At 41.7% G+C, this 20,871-nt stretch overlaps 1 protein-coding gene across 2 annotated transcripts in view; it reads right to left on the bottom strand.

The window, feature by feature from the left end:
* Window positions 1–5,506: 5,506 nt before the first annotated feature.
* Window positions 5,507–20,871, bottom strand: part of MTMR7 (myotubularin related protein 7) — a 243,050-nt gene continuing 227,685 nt past the window's right edge. Inside the window, exon 14 of one of the 2 annotated variants that reach the window (XM_078678126.1) lies at window positions 5,507–7,094. In XM_078678126.1, coding sequence (XP_078534252.1) covers window positions 6,732–7,094 — 363 coding nt within the window. In that variant the 3' untranslated portion in view covers window positions 5,507–6,731. The remainder of the gene's footprint in view (window positions 7,095–20,871) is intronic. The other variant, XM_078678127.1, reaches the window with a different exon arrangement.

Here is a 20,871-nt window from a genome sequence, read left to right as displayed (position 1 = left end):
ATGCAATAATTATTGCCTATTCTGATTTTTCTGGGAAACAACATGTAGATGTTGGTGTTTAATGCAATAAAGTACGCATATCCAAGTAAACACCACACTTGTTTCTCTTGTTCATTTAAGCAGATTTGACCTGCCAAAATTGAAGAATGCAAACTTTATCACAGCTAGTAATTACTGGGTGCAATGAACAGCGCACCACTTACTAATTACGATCCCCGTGCTATTTAACGGGTCACATGTAATGAGGCGATTAGTATGCTTCAAGTTTGTCATATGCAGACGCTAACCTGAACCAACTAAGGTTGTAGAGTGCAGTTATTAAATTATTCATATCTAATTTGCATAAAAGACTATTACATACACTGAGTTGCATACCAATCACTGCAAAAATATGTTTTCATTGTAAACTAAAAACAATAAGAAACACAAACAAAATGTTCACATTTTTGATATGGTGGCCACTTAAATTAACATGGTTTAAAAAAAATGCAACACAACTGCTTCCGTACCTGCAGTGGGAATTATAATCGAGATGCTACATAACAGAAGCCGTGAGTGGTGGTTTAAACACAATGGAATGACTAGTAGACAAAAAAATACTTTTTGCCATTATGCACACCAAGATCCTTACTAATGCTCGTCTCAAGAGCTGCTTTCATCTTTTTCAAACCTTAATGTGGGAAGGAGACATTCTTCTGGTGCCGATATAGGTAACAATTTAGGTCAGATCCTGCTGTAGTTCCAACACGTAAAAGACAATGGGACGGTGTGCAACAGGAATGAAACCGCAAATATGCAAGGAAATGGATTATTATTTTTACCTTATTTTAGAACTTTTAGAAAAGCAAGTGGCAAAAAGATTGTGAAGGACAATAATTTATTACACAGCAACCCAAGCATCTTCATGCTGGGCAGAATAGTAGTTCATAGATTTGCACGGTTATTAGAGTGACAGGGACCGCTCTGTACACACCAAGCATACAGTGCAAGATAAGTCACTGGCATGATTCTCAGCTTGTTACTTAATATCCAGAAGTCCAATGTAACAGTCTGGAACAAATCTGGAACTAAATTTAGAAACAAGTTATGCTTTGTTAATTGACATGCATCACTGCCCCGAAAAGTTGTAAACATCTCTTTTATGATCTTTTATTTAAATTTACAGGTGAATAGTGATGAGTGTATGAAAAGAGGTACGAGTACAAGATAAATGGGAAACTTGGATAATGGGCCCTTACTAAGCTGAATAGGGTCGCAGGTAACTTTGTAAACTTTCTAAGTAAATTGCCAACCTCTTACTGTGGAAGCCTTACCAAAAAGCCATCTCTTTAGTGCCACACTCTGTTCCTTTTTGTGACCGGCACAAAGAATAACTTCCTCAACTAGTATTCAGCACAAGCTTCAATAAACATAGGAGAGGAAAACTGATGGCAAGACAGCACTACTTCAGGAAAGAAGCTTGATGTCGTGCAGAATATTTTCCAAATCAAATATCTTCATTAGAATTCACCTCCCCTGCAAATATGGATCTTTTTTGGCAGCCTAATATTGCAGTTTGCCAATTTTTCTGTGGCAGACCTGCTATCAATGCCTTAAAAAATTAGTCTAGGTAAATGCATGAAGTGAATCCCAGGCACAAACTCGATAGCTATCATGTTTGATTACCCAGCTTAGAAGAGCTGCACGAGCAGGTTTCCTACCAGTAGAATGAGAATCAAAGCAATTGCGTTTCACATAAATAGGCAGCATAGAAAAATGCAAGAGAACAAACACAGGATTTAGATTCCAGTAAGGTTATTACCCACATTTAGACCTAACTCTGAACAGATTAGGGTTCTGTTTATGTCAATTCTTTGATAGTCTATTTTGAGACTCTTGTTAGTAAAAGTCAATGCTAACTTGTATGTCAAACTAAATAAACTCAGTATTTGTAGGATTGTTGGAGAAAAGTATTCTTACGAGATCCAAGCTGTGAAAGATTCTACTTACCTTGGAATTGCTGATGTGGTAAAATGACGAGCATCTTTAGAATAGCCTTAACCTTTTAACTGCGGCCGTTGGCCAAATGCCATTGGCTGCACTACCTCCCCAGGGTAGGTGTAGGCTACTGCTCTGCACCAGAGGGAGTCCTTAACTATTTTTTATACATCAGGCTGCTCTGGAAGCTCAGGGGCTCCATCTCCACTCCTAAAGCCTCAACAGTCTTTCTGTTACCCTGCAACCTAAACCATACTATTGTAGTGTCAAACGAGAACAGATTTGATTATTTTGGGTGTTTTTACATATGGGACAGGAGAGTGTGTCTGACTTCCAAAATGGTGAATGGCTGCACATTTTGGGCTTGGGTAGGCTGCCACCTGTAAGAGCCAACCAGGCCCTGACAGTTCTGAAAACTAGACATCCGAGGGACTCCAGGGTGGTGTGCATGGATCCCACATAAGGTTCCTACACACAATGCTCTGCACACCTCAAACTTTTTACTCACATTTCTGTGAGGAACACTTATGTAAACTGTGGGGAGCCACAATGTCCTACAACTGAGCATTCCCCTAAGTCTCCTGATGAAAACGGTACCTCACTTGTGTGAGTGAGCCAATAGATCTCGATACAAAAGGCCTTACGTAGAGAGGTCCATCACAAAAATGTTAGGAAAATGTGGGGTTTCAGGCAAAGTTTGAGGTTTTCAGAGCATTGTGGGTAAGAAAACCTCATGCGATCCACGTACGACAAACCACCCTGGAATCTCATTCTTGTCTAGTTTTAGAAAATGGCTGGGTTTCATAGGCTTGCAAGGTTGACGTGACAGCTAAGCCCCAAATACTGCAGCTACCCCTATTGCGAACCTATCCAAGTAGCAATGTAGGGCCTTTTGTGTTGTGGTCTCATGAGCCACCCACATAAGTGATCTATCGATCTTATGGGGGGACATGTGGGTAATTTGTGGCTCCACTCATATTCAAGAACTTTCTGTCATCGAAATGAGAGGAAAATTTGTTTTTTTATCAACGTTTGACATTTGTATGGGCTTCCGGGTAAAATGAAGTAGTGAAAGCCAAATAGGTCATGCACCCTTACACACCTTACTGGTCTAGTTTTTAAAAATGTGCAGGTGTGCTAAATTTCCCGAGGTGCCGGCTGAGCTAGTGCCCAAAATCCACAGCTACCCACTTTGCAAAAAAAAGATTCAGTTGTGAGTGGAAATATGGCATGTATCCATGTTGTGTTTTGAGCGGGTTGCTGTCACAGGCATTAGGCCTACCCACAAAAGTGAGATACCACTTTTATCGGGAGAATTAGGGGAATGCTGGGTGAAAGGAAGTTTATAGCTCCCCTCAAATTCCAGAACTTTCCGTCGAGTAAATGTGTTTTTTTTGTCAAGGTTTGCAAGGTATTCTGGGTAAATAAGTCTGGTTAGAGTCACACAAATCACCCCACCCTAGATTTCCTAAGGTGTCTAGTTTTGAAAAATGTGCAGGTTGCTAGGTTTCCCTATGTGCCTGCTGATCTTGGACCCAAAATCCAAAGCGGCACACTTTGTAGTTGCGGGCAGTAGGTCTATCTGCACATGTGAGGTACCATTTTTTTGGGAGAATTGGGGAATGCTGGGTGGAAGGCAGTTTATTGCTCTCCACATATTTCACCATATGAATTGGCCTATACTCTGTACACAATGAAAAACCATTGTACAGTGCAGCTCAGTTTTTTCCTCTTGGTACCTTGGGGTTCTTGGAGAACCTACAAACCCAATATATCCTCGCAACTAGAAGGGTCTAGCAGACATAATGGTATATTGCTTTAGTAAATCAGCCATCATGACAAAAAGTTACATATGAAAATGTTGTCACACATGGTCGTTTTATCCTGCTCATTTTCAATATATAACAGTTAGTTTCCTTGTGGAAACCCTGAAGGATATATACATAGGACCCCTTGCTGAATTCAGAATCATGTCTACTTTTCAGAAATCTATTGGTTTCCTGGATCATCCATGGGTTTCACACTGGTTCTATCACAAACTGGCAGTAGATTGAGAGCACAAAAAAATAGGAAAAATGGGCTACCTCTTTGAAAAAGGACAAAAGTATGGTAAAAGAAAATAAAAAATTATTCAGCTCTGCATGTTCCTGAAATCTGGGAAAATGGTGACTTTAGCTCAGTAAAACATTTTTTATGCCATTTTTAAAGAAAACACAAACATTAAAACTTTAGCTACATTTTGCCTATTTTCTCTGTCTCCTTGAAATGAATCCACAAACCCTGGGTACCTTTAGAATTCTTAGGATGTTTGAAAAAAGGAATAAATTCTGGCATGGATACTATATGTGGAAAAAAAGTTATGGAGCTCTGAGCACGAACTACCACAAATAAACAAAATGTGGCTCAGCACTGGGGGAGGGGTCTTAACTCAAATCCTTGCTCAGTGGAACACTTTTTAAAGCATATTTCTATTAAAAACATAAAAAACAAGGTACTCCACGTTGCTCCTTGCCCCAAACACATACAAATTTGCCAGATCAGCCTACTATTAAGTTTTTTTAAATTCCATATTACAATTTTAATTCTTGGGAACAGTACTAGCAACTTTAGATAGATTAAGGGGCCTATTACGATGGCGGATTTCCCGCATATACCGTGCCGGCGGAAGCCACCGCCGGCCCGGAGGATGCGGGAAATCCGCCGCAGAGGCTTGAAAGACCCACCGCCAAATTAGGATGGCTGGTGGGTCTTACAATCTGTCCTCCGCTTTTCCGCCGCGGTCGCCTTCCGACCGCGGCAGAAAAGCATTAACATGGCTGGCGGTGTCTCTCAGACACCGCCATCCATATTAGGATGGAGTACAAAGTATGCTTTTCCACGGCGGCTTTTCCGCCGTGGAAAAGCATACGGAGCTTCACTTCGGGGGCCCGTTGCGGGCCCCCTGGGTGAAGGGGGGGTGGAGGGTGCACATGGGGGGTACCATGACGTGCATGCATTTTTAACATTGCGGCGGGTGCAGCTTGAAGCTGCACCCGCCGCAATGTTAAAGATTGAGGATGTGACCGCAAGGGTGGCGGTCACATCCTAATTGCACAGGAGGGAACTCCGCAGGCAATGAGGAGGTTCCCTCCTACTCTATGGTGGCGGACGGACTCAGGTCCGTCCGCCAACATAATCGGCACCTAAGTTTGGATGTGTGGCTAATCACATAGTTGTAAACAAAATACCCTCGCTGTATATAAAATGGACTAAAGACACCAGAGCAGTTGTACCTAATCAGATCACACCTGCCTGAAATGGGTGATGATATTTTTCAAAGTTACATCTTTATACCCTCAGTAATTTTAACGCTGTTCCTAACAAGTTACTTTAGTGAGCTGGATTAAAAAGTGCTTCTTCTAGGAAATTAGATGTCATTTACTATTAAAAAACATGGGAAATTTATGGTCCTCTTGGATTGCATCTGTAGCCTCCCTTATAACAGTTGCTCACTTTCCTGTTCGGAGCGTATGCAAAATGAGTCCTTTACTTTCTAATGTAAAAATATGGGGGTTTATTTTCAGAGCTCAGCCACAAAAGGTAGACATACTGACACTTGAATAGGCCTAAACTTAAAGTTTAGGGTAATTTTCGGATTTTCGGACAACATGGAATTCACAATGGATTCTACAACCCTTGCTCAGATTGCATGACCGAATAGTGCAGATCCTTAGGAGCAGTAGTGGAATTCGTTTGTAAATGTACAAATAAGTTCACTTTTTTACGTTAACACATATATAATTATAATGCAAAAGTGCCACAGCTTATATGCACAATTGGCTTTGGGAATCGGGCCATAGTGTGATTGCATCACTCCACGCACTTTGGATCTTGCTCTATTCATCTACGCTTTTTGAGGTGGGATCATTTTTAAAAGCATAAAACATATTTGAGGCTTTACTCTGAGAATACTCCATGCTAGGCCATTTTTTTATCCACCAGCAGAGTTCCAACCTAAGAATAAAAACACCTGGTCTGGTAACTGCCCAACATGACTATTTCTGTGGACTTGGGGCATTATTCTCATGGGTTCCATTTTGAGGTTAGTCCATTTACAACATGCTAGAAAGAACACATTCAATTTGAACAAGTTACTATTGCCTATAAAGCTTTGATATGAGGGAAGGACTGGAGTGCGCAAAACCAGTGGACTCACAAAAGAATTAGCATTTACCATGTGATATTAATTGACTTATAGGATACTTCCTGTCCCAAAGTTAGTAATAAAGAAGGAATATCAAAGTATTTAAGAGACTAATGTAAATATTTGCATCTCCATCACTGATAGAATGGATCAGTTATAATTAAAATATCTTTATGCAACAGTACAGTATATTTGTTTTGTAGCCTCATTTTTCTTGTCTGATGATTTTATATGTAGAGTATTATTATGATTAAAACCTGCACAGTAAACTGTATGTACCTTACACATTTATGGCTAGTAAATAAAAAATACTTGTGATTCTACAATAGTGAAACAACAACCATTGCTTCGGAGAGTTTAAAAACCGTGAACATTGTTAACATATGTTGATATTTCCAGACAACAGATTTCACAGTAATTAAGGGTAAACGTTATTGTAATTATGGCATTTGACAAATAAAATTCAAAGTCTCACGTGACACTGTACATCATACGGCAGTGGCACCATCCTGGGCTTGGAATCTGTGCGTATGCTAAAACTTCAGTCTTTACGCTGAACTGTTTGACAATCTTATGCAGTGAGAAAAACGGCTTCATCAGAATCCGGATCTTTTCCACTGTCTTCACTAGGTATAGAGTCACCACCACTTGGGGATCTACAGCTTAAGTCCTCCACACCTGACTCCTGGTCGCTGTTTCCAGAGAGGTCCAGGTCAGAGCATTTGCGGTGTTCAGGTTCCAAAAGCAGTGCCGGAGCTTCCTCTCCTTGTGAAGGGCTACGGGATGGGAATGATTTTGGACAACTGCTATAATCCTGCGGGGTATTGGCTAAAATATTGTTTGAAGTAGAAAGGACTAGTTGCTTCTCGCCATTTTGCTGGCTGCTCTTAACATTTGTATGATTTACTTGAAGCTTTCTCAGAATAGCCAGTCTCTAAACGGAGAAACAGAAAACAATAAACAAGCAAGTAAAACATTTCACAGTAGGATTCTTTAGCATGAAGTGTTAGTAGAAGAAGCAATGTTGTTAATTTGTATTTATGGTATTCCCTTCTGTCTTAAATGCTAACAGCATTCGTTTATGTATGAATAAAAGGTGAAGAGGAGGAGAGGAGTTGGCCTACCGGCTAGGGCGGTTGATCTCGAATCTGGGGAACTGGGTTCGAGTCTCAGCAATGACGCTGAACATCCTGTGATTCTGGGCAAATCACTTAATCTCCCCGTGCCTATCAAAAATGAATATGTCCCCATGTAATGCAACTGGTGCTATGTAAGGTGCTCTGATACCCGATTCGGGTCAAGTTTGCGCTATATAAAACTCTGTTAAAAAAAAAAAAAAGTTCAACACAATCTTTCTGAATTCAAGTTTGCCTATGCAATATGAGATTACATTCTTGACATTAAAATCCAGGTGAAAACAACTGGAGCTCTGGGCAAACATCACAATCGTTATAGCTGGTAATTAGTATTTATTTACACACAGAGACGCTACTTTCTTGGCAGAGAACCAACGTTATGTATAAGGTCGTTGTCTTCAACTTTATGTGCAACCCACTTTTACATCAATCCAATAGCTGAGGCAGGATTCCTGGAGTGGCTTCCTGTGGGAATGACACTGGAGCAGAAAATCATGAGATGCCTAAAACATCCTTCCAGGATCTTGTTTAGAACCTTGCAAAATATTATAGTGTGGTGTCCTACATAGTGGAGTGACTTTGGATCATAGACAATGTTAGATCTGGCAGCCTTAGGTTGGTGTTCCCCATAACGTTTTAGCCTGCCTCCTCCATTTATGCTGATCTTGTTCTTTTTGGCATTAGGACTCTGTGTGCTTAACATCTACTAACCAGTGCTAAATGCTTGTGCTCTCTCCTTTAAACATGGTAATATTGTTTACACCCAGTTGGCACATTTAGTTTACATAGTAGACCATTACATGTACCAAGGGAGTGTAAATTAAATGTTAATAGTAGCTCTGCAGCACTGATTGTGCCACCCACTTAAGTAGACCTTTAAACATGTCTCAGGCCTGCCAATGCAGCCTTTGTATATGTGCAGTGGCGTACCGAAACGTGAGGGGGCCCCCCTGCAAGGAACATGGAGTGGCCCCCTCCGGAATCAATCAGGAGCTCTCCGGTGGGAGTACTGTGCTGGTGGGGCTCCCTGGAGCTTGTGGGCTCCCCGCACTGCGGAGGATTCGGGGGCCTGTGTTACGCACCTGTATATGTGTGCAGTTAAAAACTTCCATTTTGACTTAGCAAAATAAACCTTTTGCCAGGACTAAACCTTCCTTTTCACATATATGTCACCCCTAGTGAAGGCCCTTTAACAGCCCATAGGGCAGGGTGCAGTTGGACATGTATTTTAAAGTTTTACACGTCCTGGTATTTCACTACTGCAAGGTCACCTCTCCATAGGATAACACCGAGCAGGTAGCAATTCTGAAGATGCTACTTTTAGAAAGTTAAATATGCAGCATAAGTATCTGGCTGTAATGGTTTAAAAACACTTATTTCAAAAGACCCAAGACAAATTCAGTTCAATAACTTTTATTCGATTACCACTTGTATAATCATAAAAAGTACATAGTTTTCATCATAAACATAAATTTAAGAAAGACAAAGTTTAAAAAGGTACTTAAAAAAAAAAACTTATGATTTAAGTGTTTCTGTTCAGTTTGAAAGTTTTTGGCGTATTGTGATAGTGGCTTTTAAGAAAGTCGCTATAAATTTAGCTACAAGTGGCGAGTCCAAACACTGCAGAAAGGGGAATGCAGAATAACACTGTCTATGACCACTAGATCGAAGAAGTGGAAGAATCCAAGATTTACGTGGAGATTTGTAATATTTGCAAAACAAAATAATGTGAATCGTTGTTTGTGGAGATATTCCATCGCATGGGCAGTTCATGAGCATGCGGGACCAGTTGTGGATTTCAGGAAAAGAAACTAAACGAAAAAAAGTGTTAAAACGAAATCTTGTTGATAAGAATTTCTCATGGTTTGACAGAAAGTAGGACAAGTAGGGTTGCATACCTTTGAGAGATTGTATTGCACAAATTTGGGTATTCGAAGTTTTTGTAATCTCTGCCTGGTTTCGCAGCTCTCTCAGGTGAGCCAAGCACATTGACTTTAGCTGTTTTCTGGAGATATCTTCGATAGTAGGAGGGTCATCGAAATAAGACTTGTAGCCAAGGTCATTAAAAAAGTTCCGTACATAGACCAACCATGGGATCCTATGCCAATTGGTTAGAGCTAAGCAATCTGTGATCAGGGATCGTGTTAAGTGGGACTCGGGTTTGGACCATATGCGTTGCCACAATAGGATATGTTGGGAACGGATAGTGTCTGTAATGTATTCCATGCCAAGCTCGCTATGGGAAGCAAAGTTCGGGGCGCTTTGCGGAAGGGCCAGCACATATTTGATAAGGCCGTTCTCTGTTACTTGTAGGTGATCTATATGGCCATACCCCCACACGCTGTGGCACTTAGCATAGTAGACTTTCAAGAGTTCAGGTGCAGCAGGTTTCCCCAGTTTTCTCGAAAAAGAAATCAGGGCCGATGTTGCACGCCGAAAAAGGAGGTTTCTAGTGGCCGTAGCTTGACGCCAGTTTAAAGCATCATCCACAAGAATTCCCAGATAAGGGTAAACAGAGGTTTGTTCCAACTTTGTATTATCCACCAATATTGATTTATGGTTTTTGACCCTGGGGCCAATGTGCATAGTAAAGGTCTTTTTTATATTAATTTTCAGGCCAAGTGAGTCCATAAAGCTGCTATATTTATTGATTTGTTTTTGAAGTTGATTTAGTGTACGGGCCAAGATGACTGAATCATCTGCATATAGCAGTGTCGGTATTGGACGGTGGTTTATCTGGGGTAGATCCTGGCTCCCTTCCAGCATAGCCTGCTCTAGTCCATTGGTGTAAAGATTGAACAGGAAGGGAGCCAGTACACAACCCTGTCTTACTCCCTTTGTTATTAAAAATGAGCGGGACAGCTCACCGTTGGTACCGTATCTGACTCGCCCTGAAGCATTGGAATAAAGTTCACGGAGGAAGACTATTAAAGGTGGATCCACTCCAAGGTCACTGAGTATTTTACAAAGTTTTCCATGTTGGACGCAGTCAAATGCCGCACTGAGGTCGACATAGACGAGGAAGATATTACCTCCTTTGGCGCCAACATATTTCCCGGTCAAGAGGGCAAGGTTCAGGGCCTGTTCCACGGTCCCAAGCCCCTTCTGGAAGCCATATTGCAGGTCGGTCATGATGTTATTTTCCTGGGCCCAAGATTGTAAACGGTCCAGGAGCACTCGACCTGCAATTTTACCCATGGAATCCAGAAGGGAGATTGGCCTGTAGCAGGCTGGGTCGTTGCGGTCGCCTTTTTTAAAGATGGGTAGCAAGGTTGACGTTGACCATGACTGAAAAAGCCCATCCGATGTTACTGCTGCCAGAACCTGAGTAATTATCGGTGACCAGAGTTCTATGTTATGGAGAAAAATGTCCATTGGAACTCCATCGAGGCCCGGAGCCTTGCCTGGTTTCGATGCCTTAATTGTTTTAATTACTTCACTATGATGAAAATGGATATTTATCGGATAGGTGTTATTCTTCGATGTATGGGCTTCACTTGGTTCCGTTCCTATTTCTGTTGCATTTTGAGAGGATGGACCGAAGATTTTCGAGAAATGCATAACCCAGTCATCCTCCTTAACTGCTACATCTAGATGCTGACCTTCTGTACTATCGGCCAGAAAAGGAGATCTTATAACTTGCCAGAATAGGGCGCTATCCTTTCTTTGGCAGCTATCATGGAGTTGTGTCCATAGGTCTTTCTTAATTTCTTTTTTGCGTTCCCGTCTAGCTAGGTTATAAAGTTTTCTTAAGTTGGAGATTTCCACTTGGTTTCTTGTGGGTCTATGTAAGGCTTCTTTTAAGCTTGAGAGGGCTTTTCGACAAGCTGCGTCAAACCATCTCGTAGTAGAGAGCTTAATGTTCTTATTTCCACAGGTCAAGTGAGCAAAATGGGGCATGGGACTACCATGTTCGTTTTGCAGCCCACAGTTTCCACTTTTGTGGTTGAAACATAGTGGGAGATTAAAGTCACCGCCCCATATTAAGTGTACTATATTTTGGTTAAAATCATTTTGCAGGGATATTAAAAAAGTGGCAATCTCTACTAGGATTGTCAAACAATCCAATGTAGTTAAGTTATTGTAGTAATTAATAAAAATATAGGTGCAATCATTTGTAAAATTTATTTGCATGATTTGATAGGTCGGGAATTCTTTAAGCATTTTAATGGATAGAGAAGGGAGAGTATTGGCGACATAAATCACAAGACCCCCCTTAGGCCTGCCCAAAGCTCCTTGCACTGCTGGGGTGAAAAAGGTTTTGTATCCCGTTAAGTGTTTTGGAATAATAGACCATGTTTCCTGAAAACAGAGTACCTGGTGTTCCCTTACTGTTTCAGACCATGATTCTAGCGTTATTTTGGAAGACAGTCCTGCGACATTCCAATACATTATGGAAAGGTTCAATTTATTGGGATCAAGGGATACGTGTGAGACGGGGAGTTCACTAGAAAAACTCTCTGTCGAAATCAAGGGAGAGTTAATAGTATCTCTCAAATCATTAGACTGATGAGAATTTAGATCTATACTATCCATAAGGATAACCGAAACTCTGGTCATCGCTTCGTTAGTAATGGCGTTGTAGGTATCTACAATAGTCCCGGGCTTGGAGTTTATGTTAATAAGCGAAGTTTGTTTTGATTGACTTCCGGGTTTAAGTGAGCATGGCTGGGATCTAGGGTTTAGTGGAGAAAGCATGATGTGGACGTTCTTGCTCTTAAGTTTTTGGGGCCTTAACGGTCAATCCACCATCTCTAGACAGTAATAACGATTTCTTGTTGGAAGACCCTGCCAGCCCTCCAGTGGATGATAGGGTCTACCTTGCCAAGGCTGCTTGTGCCATTCTCTAGTTCTGTTTCTATTTCCGTGACCATAGCTATATCCCACCTGTTTCCACTGATCTTCTTGGGGGTGCTGCCAGTTCAAGGTGGAAATATATTGATGTGTATTCAATGGTGGATAGAAGAAAGAAAGGTGTTGGGCATCTATTCCACCTTTTTTCTCCAGTGAGGGCCATGAACAAATGTGGTCCACAGTAGATGGATCTCTGCAGGTTACTATAATGCAGTCTCCGTGGATCGACTTAGGTTCTCCACCTACCCATATTACTCTACGGACTGTGGAGATCCCTCCAGAGTGGTATGGTTCTAGTGGTCTGTTTATACTTAGCCACTGCATGACCTTCTTCTTGAGTGACCAGGCAGTTTCAGTCATACCTTCCGTTAGTTCAGGTACGCCTGTAAGAATGATTGTATATGGGGTAGCCTCTGGTGGGAGGTGCCTGGGCGCCTAACTCTTGGTGTCTTTTTGGATATCAGCTGGGGTGTAACCGTTGATTTGAAGGGTGTAGGTATCGGTTTATTTATAGTATGATTTATGGTTACATTGCCTGCTGTTTTCCCAGTTTTTCCTGTTTTTACCGGACCTGTGCTGGGCGTGTGTTGGGGCACCTCCATAGGGTTTTGGGCTTTTGTACACTAGGCATTGAATCTTGCAGTTTTTGTGTTGGAACACTATGTTTTGGTTTTTGATAGGGTGGGATAATCGGGACAGGTTGTTTTATTACTATAGTTGATTGTAGTTGGTGAGATACTTTTGGGGGATGAGTAACGTTTCCTGTCCCTTGCTTAGCTAAATGTGGATTTTTTGTGCTGGGATATGTACGTGATAGGATTGCTAATTGAGCTTCCAGGTTCCTTATGCTAATTTGTATAGGTTTCAGCTGCTGAGAAAGAAGGTCTTTGATTGAGGTTAGTATTTGCGATGTAGTTTTACATATTTTGCAGGGGTTATCTGTATCCTCAATAAGAATAGGAGGAAATAAGAAATTGTTTTCTGTTGAAGTAATTGTCATTAATTGTGCGGATTGTGTTGACTGTTTGGATTGATCCCTCCCGGATTCCCTCTCATGTCCCATAGGGATGACAGGAGCTACTGTATTATCAGATGGATTCATATTACCTTGTTTGGGAATAGCTCCTTCCCTTACTCCTCGAAGGTGTTTATCTATAGTTGATTCTAGTCTTTCGAGTGTTTGACAGGCTTCTAGATCCGGGGTGACCTCTAGGTCATCTGATAATAATGATTCAGACTCTGATTGAGTTACTGATAAATCAACTGTACATGGGACTGTATTGATATCAGCAACAGTCACAGGTAAGGGAAGGGAAGAGGTAGGTAGGGTTTGCTGGATGGGGGATACTGCAGTTGCTAAAAGACCCAAGGACGAGCGTTTTGCTTTCATGAGGTCCAGAGACACTCTACGTTCCAGAAGAGAGATACTATGATCAATTGCCTCATTGGTCCGTGAGTTAATTGGTCTATCGGTCCAGTGATTTGAGCTACAGCCAGGGCAGTTTTGGTTTTACTTCTGGTTCTACCAGGCATGGTGGACATATGAAAAAAAAAACAAAAAAAAAACCTGTGTGCTGTAAGATGGAAGAATTGGCAATAAGAACCAAGGGGGGTGGCCCGGTCCGGTCTCTACCGGGCACTAACGCCCGGCGTCCCGCGAGACGGGGGTGACTCTGTTTTTGAGCGCCTCCTGGCGCGCAAATGTCGCGGCGTGTGCCGCTAGGGGTGCTGGGACTTGTAGTCTTCTTTGCCCTTTGACCGCACTCCGCTCGGCGGCCAAACCCCAGGAAAGAAAGGAGGCGGGCGGCGGGAGGGCTGGGACCCAGATCTTAGAGGTCCTCGTCAGGCGATTTCACAGCAGGATTCAGGAATAATCCCAACAGGAAGGCTTGTAAGATGCAAAGAGTTCCCCCCCTCGACCGGGGTGACGCTGTTTTTGAGCGCCTCTTGGCGCGCAAATGTCGCGGCGTGTGCCGCTAGGGGTGCTGGGACTTGTAGTCTTCTTGGCCCTTCGACCGCACTCCGCTCGGCGGCCAAACCCCAGGAAAGAAAGGAGTCGGGCGGCGGGAGGGCTGGGACCCAGATCTTAGAGGTCCTCGTCAGGCGATTTCACAGCAGGATTCAGGAATAATCCCAACAGGAAGGCTTGTAAGATGCAAAGAGTTCCCCCCCTCGACCGGGGTGACGCTGTTTTTGAGCACCTCCTGGCGCGCAAATGTCGCGGCGTGTGCCGCTAGGGGTGCTGGGACTTGTAGTCTTCTTGGCCCTTCGACCGCACTCCGCTCGGCGGCCAAACCCCAGGAAAGAAAGGAGTCGGGCGGCGGGAGGCGGGAGGGCTGGGACCCAGATCTTAGAGGTCCTCGTCAGGCGATTTCACAGCAGAATTCAGGAATAATCCCAACAGGAAGGCTTGTAAGATGCAAACGAAGTTTCTTAATCAGCCTTGTTGAGCCTGTTGCTGTCACTGATGTATCAGGAAGAACAGTCCCCTCTTTTATTGTCTCCTTCCTTCCTAAGTCTCTTTAGCCCGTCTTGATCTTCTCCCTCCAGGACCCCCGCCTCCCCTCCTGCAGGAGGAAATCCCGGGGACAGAAACCGCCGTCTGAGCACAGGCTCAGCAACCCGAACAGCAGAGACCAAAAGTAAGGCTTCACTCCCCCGGTGCTGCTCGAGCCCTTTTAAAATCCAGTGCTCTCGACACCGAGAGCATTCGATAATCAGCAGGGCAGCAAACAGCTCAGAGCGGGAAAATGAAGTGCTGCAAAAGCGGAGCGGCCGTACATCAGAAGGGGGTCAGAAAAGGCAGCACGTGCACTTTCACCCCCGTCAAGAAGATAGCTTGGAGAGTTTCCCCTTCCAGGCCTTTTCAGCTGTATCTGCTACCTACTACTGTAGTTACCACCAACTCGTTTTAATCCCACAGAGACCTCCTGGAGCCTCACGCCATACAAGACAAATTAATTCTTTACCTTGGTCTGTGTATTTATTTCACATTTAATTAAGCAATTATTTAAACATTCATTTATTGTATTTGAAAGTATGTCCTACAGGACAACTGTCCTCTTTTTCTATGAACTGAACATGGACACATTTAGGACATTAACGACTTTATCTTCATTGACAAATTACGAAACATTCACAACCTGGTAGACATGTTGTAAACACAATCACAGTAATAAAAAACTGGTATAACACTATCAGTCTGACAAAATGGAAAACACCAGAGGAATAATCCACAGATAGTAGGATTTTCATGACCCTCTTGGAATTGGCTAAGGGGTTATTACAGGAATGATTGGAAGTGGAGTGGATGCTTGGATTCGGTTTTCCACTGGCCGTCATCTAATTTCTTCTGCTATTACCTAAGCCTTTGTCGTCAACGCTTTTCATACCCTTATTTATGGGTTCTCATCAGAACCAAGACTGGACATTTTTTGTAAAGTAAATAAATAATATGCACATTAAACTGCTGATTTCCGCTCCTGTTTGTGTTCAGTTCTATTTAAAACTTTATAGATACTTAGTTTACCTTTTTCCGGACTTGTAGAAACGAGAGAATGGATTTATCTCTTTGCATCCTTTTAAGGGATCATTATTTTCAGACCGATTTGCAGTCTGCAAATAATAAAGTCGTCATATTATACATGCTATTTTTTCATTGTAATTGAGAGTAACTTTGTATCTCTCCTCGTTACATCAATGGGGAAACCACAGTTCTCCAATTCTTCTCTCAGCAGGGACAGCTGCACTGAAGAAAGACCCTTGAAATGTTTGTATGTAATAAACACACTTTCTTGATTTTTACTTGGATTTAACTATGGCCGGCTCACGTCTTTAAACAGTGTGAACTGTATATATATCCTTAATCGGAGAACTGGCTTGGTTGGACTCCTTTACCCGTTTACTTTTACCAGAACGGAAACACTAAATTCACAGTTGTATCTGTTCACCCGGTGAGTTGTAGGAAATGGAAACATTGTACCAGCCTGTATCAATTCACTCAGGAATTATAGGAAATGGGAACATTGTAACTGTTGCAGGTAAATTAGCGGGTGGAGTAATAATCATTTACTCGGGGCAACTTTGATGCAAGGCTAGAAACGTCTCATTAACTTTTAATCTTCCGTGGTTGTACAGCCAGTTTTGGCGGCCGGATGCTCCACCCCGAGTCAGGCAGAAATCGGTTTGTTCGTAGACGGTGTTACTTGGAGGTTTCTATTCACTCAGAGCTGATTAATCGTTCAAGAGAATCATAGCATGGCCTCATGGTGCATTAAGTTCTTGATGGTGTAAATGCGGAACTTGTTAATTTGGATGCATAATTAATTGTTGGCTATTATAATCTATTGACTTCTGACATCTCATTCAGCCCCTTGATTGGCAGTATTGAATTTTAAAATTAAATATGCTTTTTTTTTTTGCATCAACCATGTTTTTGACATCACCTCCTCTGGGATTGGGCTGAATAACACTTAACACGACCATCTGAAATCTTTTTCTGTATCATTCTCTTTCATAAAGTGGCTGACAAGTGGCGTGGAGATTGTTTTTGTTTTAATCTGGGAATCCATTGCTTGATTTCTTAATTAGTTTTTCCAATATACATCTTCCCACATGGGCAAATTATTGTATATACCAATTTTTTTGTTCTACAATTAGAAAATTCTCTGTGTTTCCACTGGATTATATCTTTAGTAAACACAGAACCTTCAATTTTTTGGGCACAAGTAATGCAATTCCTGTATTTATGATGTCCTTCAATTGGTTTTAGATTCCATTGGGAAACCAGATCTCTTTTTTTGTTGGATGTGTTAACATTTACTCAAACTAAGCGTGTGCCAATACTAGCATTTTTCCTCAGTGCGAACAACGGAACCTCAAAGCCACATTCTGAATGCTTGATCAAATGCCAATTCTTTCTAAAGATGTTTTTGAAATTGTTAGTCTGAGGGCAGTATGTGGACTTGCATACTAGTTTTCTCATTGGTTCTCTGTTTTTCCTTGTAAGCAACCTCTCTGTGGGCATAAACCAGGCCCTTTTCATTGAACGTTTGAGAACTTAGTGAATAACCTCTTTCTTTGAGTTTATCAAATAAAGTTGCTGCAAGGAGAAAGTGATCTTTTTTCTTAGTTCAATTTTTTTTAAATCTTAGAAATTGCCCATAAAGCAAATTATCCTGTAGATTCCAAGGGTGATGACTTTTGTAATGCAAAGCATTATTCATATCTGTCGGTTTTTTGTGTAAGGTTGTTAACACATTGTCTTCAATCTTAACTTCATCATCCAAAATGTCATGCTGGATCTGTTTTTTGAACAGCTGAATTTTATATCTCCGCATCTATTGTTAAGCCAATCAAAAAATGTATTTAACTGGCCTTCACTTCCGTTCCATATACACCATATAGCTTCAATGTAACGGAGCCATTGTAAATTGTGGGTGGAGAAAGGGTTATTATTGTAGATGAACTTCTCCTTGTACATCACCATAGAGTATTGCCATTTCTGGTGCACAGGGACAACCCATGGCGGTCCCTTGTATCTGCATAAAGAAATCAACTTCAAATTTGAAAGAGTTACGTTTCAATGCAAGTGATGCCAATTTCGATATGTTCTGTGTTTGAACTCTATGGGGACATGGTCTTGTTTCCAAATAATGTTCCAGTGCTCCCAAACCTTGGTCCCACATCAAATGTTATTAGCCATTGACTGTGTGCATCAAAGGAATGTCCTTCTACCTTGTTAATGAAAACCATTGTATCCCTTGGATATGAGGGGACTTCCTTAAGGAGTGGTTTAAAAAAAACAAAACAACATATTTGGAGATTGGTTCTAACAATGAATCGCAGTAAGATACGATCGCCGGCCAGGAGCTGTTTGCTTATTCTTGTGGATTTTTGGCCAAAAGTATATTATATATATTGAAGATTTTTTTTTTTTAAATATTCAAACTCTTTAGGGCCTAAGTATTCCTTCATCCTTCTTGCAAGACTTGTAACATTTCCTCTTGAATTTCTACTGTTGGATCATACTTCAGTGGGCGATACCAGTTGGTATTATGGACGTTTTCTTCCTTCTTCTAGATATTGATCTTTCCCCCACACATCTACTGGTCCACCCTTATCAGCCTGTTTGATCACTACAGAGCTTTAATTTTTGAGTTCTTGGAATGCAAGTGTCTTGTTCTTCATGGTGTTATTTTTTCCGTATTGTTTCTTATTTTCAAGAAGATTTAAAGATGAAAGCACGACTTGCTTAAACATAATCACCTCCTTTGGAATGGTTAGGGGGGGGCAGAATGCTGATATTTTGCTTAGGGAACAACCAAGGGCCTTGACTCCTCTCAGAAAAGCTGAGCCAATGATACACAAACCATAACAGATGCCAGTACTGAGTTTTATTTGGCAATTAACTTTGAATTAGAGGCCAATGTAAATTTATCAATGGTCTCAACGAAAGGTGAATTTCTCCAAATTGTTTTTATTCTCAAACCTTATTTTTCATATACAATAAATACAGTCGCAAAAAACATAACTCACCAATAGACAAAATACAACCATACAAGACCTATTGTTATATCAACCCATTACTTCATGTAAGACAACCCACACATTTAATCCTTTCTCACATCCGTTTCACATTCACAGCCGATCCATAACCCACTGCACACATTCATCCAGAAACCCATGGGAGCAACCCAATTGAATTTACAGTTGTAAGAAAGGGCTCCCCCCGAGAAAAGGCTAAAGCGCACCCCGTAAGCCCACAATAAAAATCTTTGAATCGATTGTAATGCACCACACTATAATCGACACTGCTAAACACCCAACTATGTGTGCATTATCGACAACCACTTAAATTGGAATGTATTTGCTTGACTTAAGGGGGCGCAAGGTCGACGAGTTTCGAACCCTGTAATTATCAGGGCTCTCCTCAGGACCATCATAATCTATAAAACACAAAAAGAACAAACATTCTCTTACTGCTCAGAACCATGAGTTGTGTAACTAAAGTGATAACGCACCCCGCTGGTGCTGCTGCCTCTACCTTAGTTGAACTACGCAGCTACTCTTGCAGTGCATCTGAAAATAAATAATCAAGAAAAAACTGAAATAAACAACTCAACGGTCTTACAGTACTAAATCTATCAGAGTAGACCATGGTTGCGACACATGGGCGAGTGGCCATAGTCATACCAGGACTTACATGGTTGTGACGGCCACTTTCTGAAATCAGGCGAACAAGAGCTTCAAAAATACTGTCCCAGTCAATCTTGTAAATGAATCTGTGGAGTGGGAAAAAGTATCTAGATTGCTGAACCAGTCTACGGGAGTGATATTGTCCTAGACTCAAATCTAACACCCTGCTCTACGTACCAGATATACAAGTATGACCCACTGGGCCCGGCCAATGGCGAGGGACGACTCAATCAAAGTCCAAACTACAGGTTGCTCCATCCGACAACAACCTGCGGGAAAAATCGAGGGAAATGGTTCAAGCTAAAGTTGTCTGGCAGTCTAATCACGCAGACTCTTGTTGCAGTGGGCTGGTGGGAATGGCAGAACCGCCACAGCGCGATGCATCCCCATCGCCACATCTTGCATTGCAGCTTCCTCAGAACCAGCGCTGCACAACACATCCTCAACGCAGGATCTCGCAATGTTCTACAAATCAGGATTTAAGATACTTTGTTCAGCAGGATTAATTTGGTACCTGTATCCGGCCCGTGCTCCATCGCGGTCAGCCTGAACATGTGACTTTGTCCCAGTCCAGCATGACCAGATAACCACAGTTGGCGCTGTGTACTTCTAGGTACTAATTTTACTTAAAAGTTTGAAATTGAAGATCTCAATTTCAACTGATTTAATTTTTATCGTTTTGATCTCAATTTTTTAAATTTACTAAATTGGTGTGGGATTTTTCTTGTGTTGTGTTTTCACTTTATTACTATTTGAAGTGTTGCATAAATACTTATTGTCTCTAAGTTGGGCCTGACTGCTTTTGTGCCTAGCTACCAGAGGGTTAAGCACAGGTTAACTTGGGTTTGCTTGTGACTTCACCCTGACAAGAATTGTGGTTGCGACTTGAGTAGGGTTTCAACCTCCTTAACCAGTAACACAATTTCCAACAGATATAAATTCACCAAAATGACTGGGGTAACAGAATTGACAGCACGCACCCTTTGACCTTACCTTTCACTCACACATACACATGCTTACACACACACAAACACTCACTCTCACGTAAACACAATCTTACCAGCAAGCACACACACAATACACATTAGGAAAGGTAATATTCCAGCTAATTGAACCCCATGTTTTATTACACTAATAGTGAATAATTTTATATTATTTACTATTAGTATAACAAAAAATTGAAAGAAAACAAAGGGTGGAGATTCAAACACATCCATAAGGATGAGCTGCCACAGTTTTTCGGAAACTGATTTTGTCACATTTGAGGCCAAGGATCACAACGGCAGCGCTAGTGGAGGCAAGGAGCAGGTCAGCGGCCGCAGCTGCAAAACCTGGTTACCACTAAATGATGTCCATTCTTTCGAATAGTGCAACGCTGTTCCATACGTATTATATCACACATGTAGGATATGACAATCCTTTGCCCCCACAATGCACCCCAGAATACGATGGAAAAAGAGCAACCAGGAACTGGAAGTTTAATGCCACTTGTTGACTGCAGCACCTATGGGGTCATCACTTACA

The sequence above is a fragment of the Lissotriton helveticus genome, chromosome 2_2 (assembly GCF_964261635.1).
Source record: "Lissotriton helveticus chromosome 2_2, aLisHel1.1, whole genome shotgun sequence".
NCBI lineage: Eukaryota > Metazoa > Chordata > Amphibia > Caudata > Salamandridae > Lissotriton > Lissotriton helveticus.
Note: the sequence above shows the minus strand (reverse complement) of the source record. Positions and strands in the feature narration are given on the sequence as shown.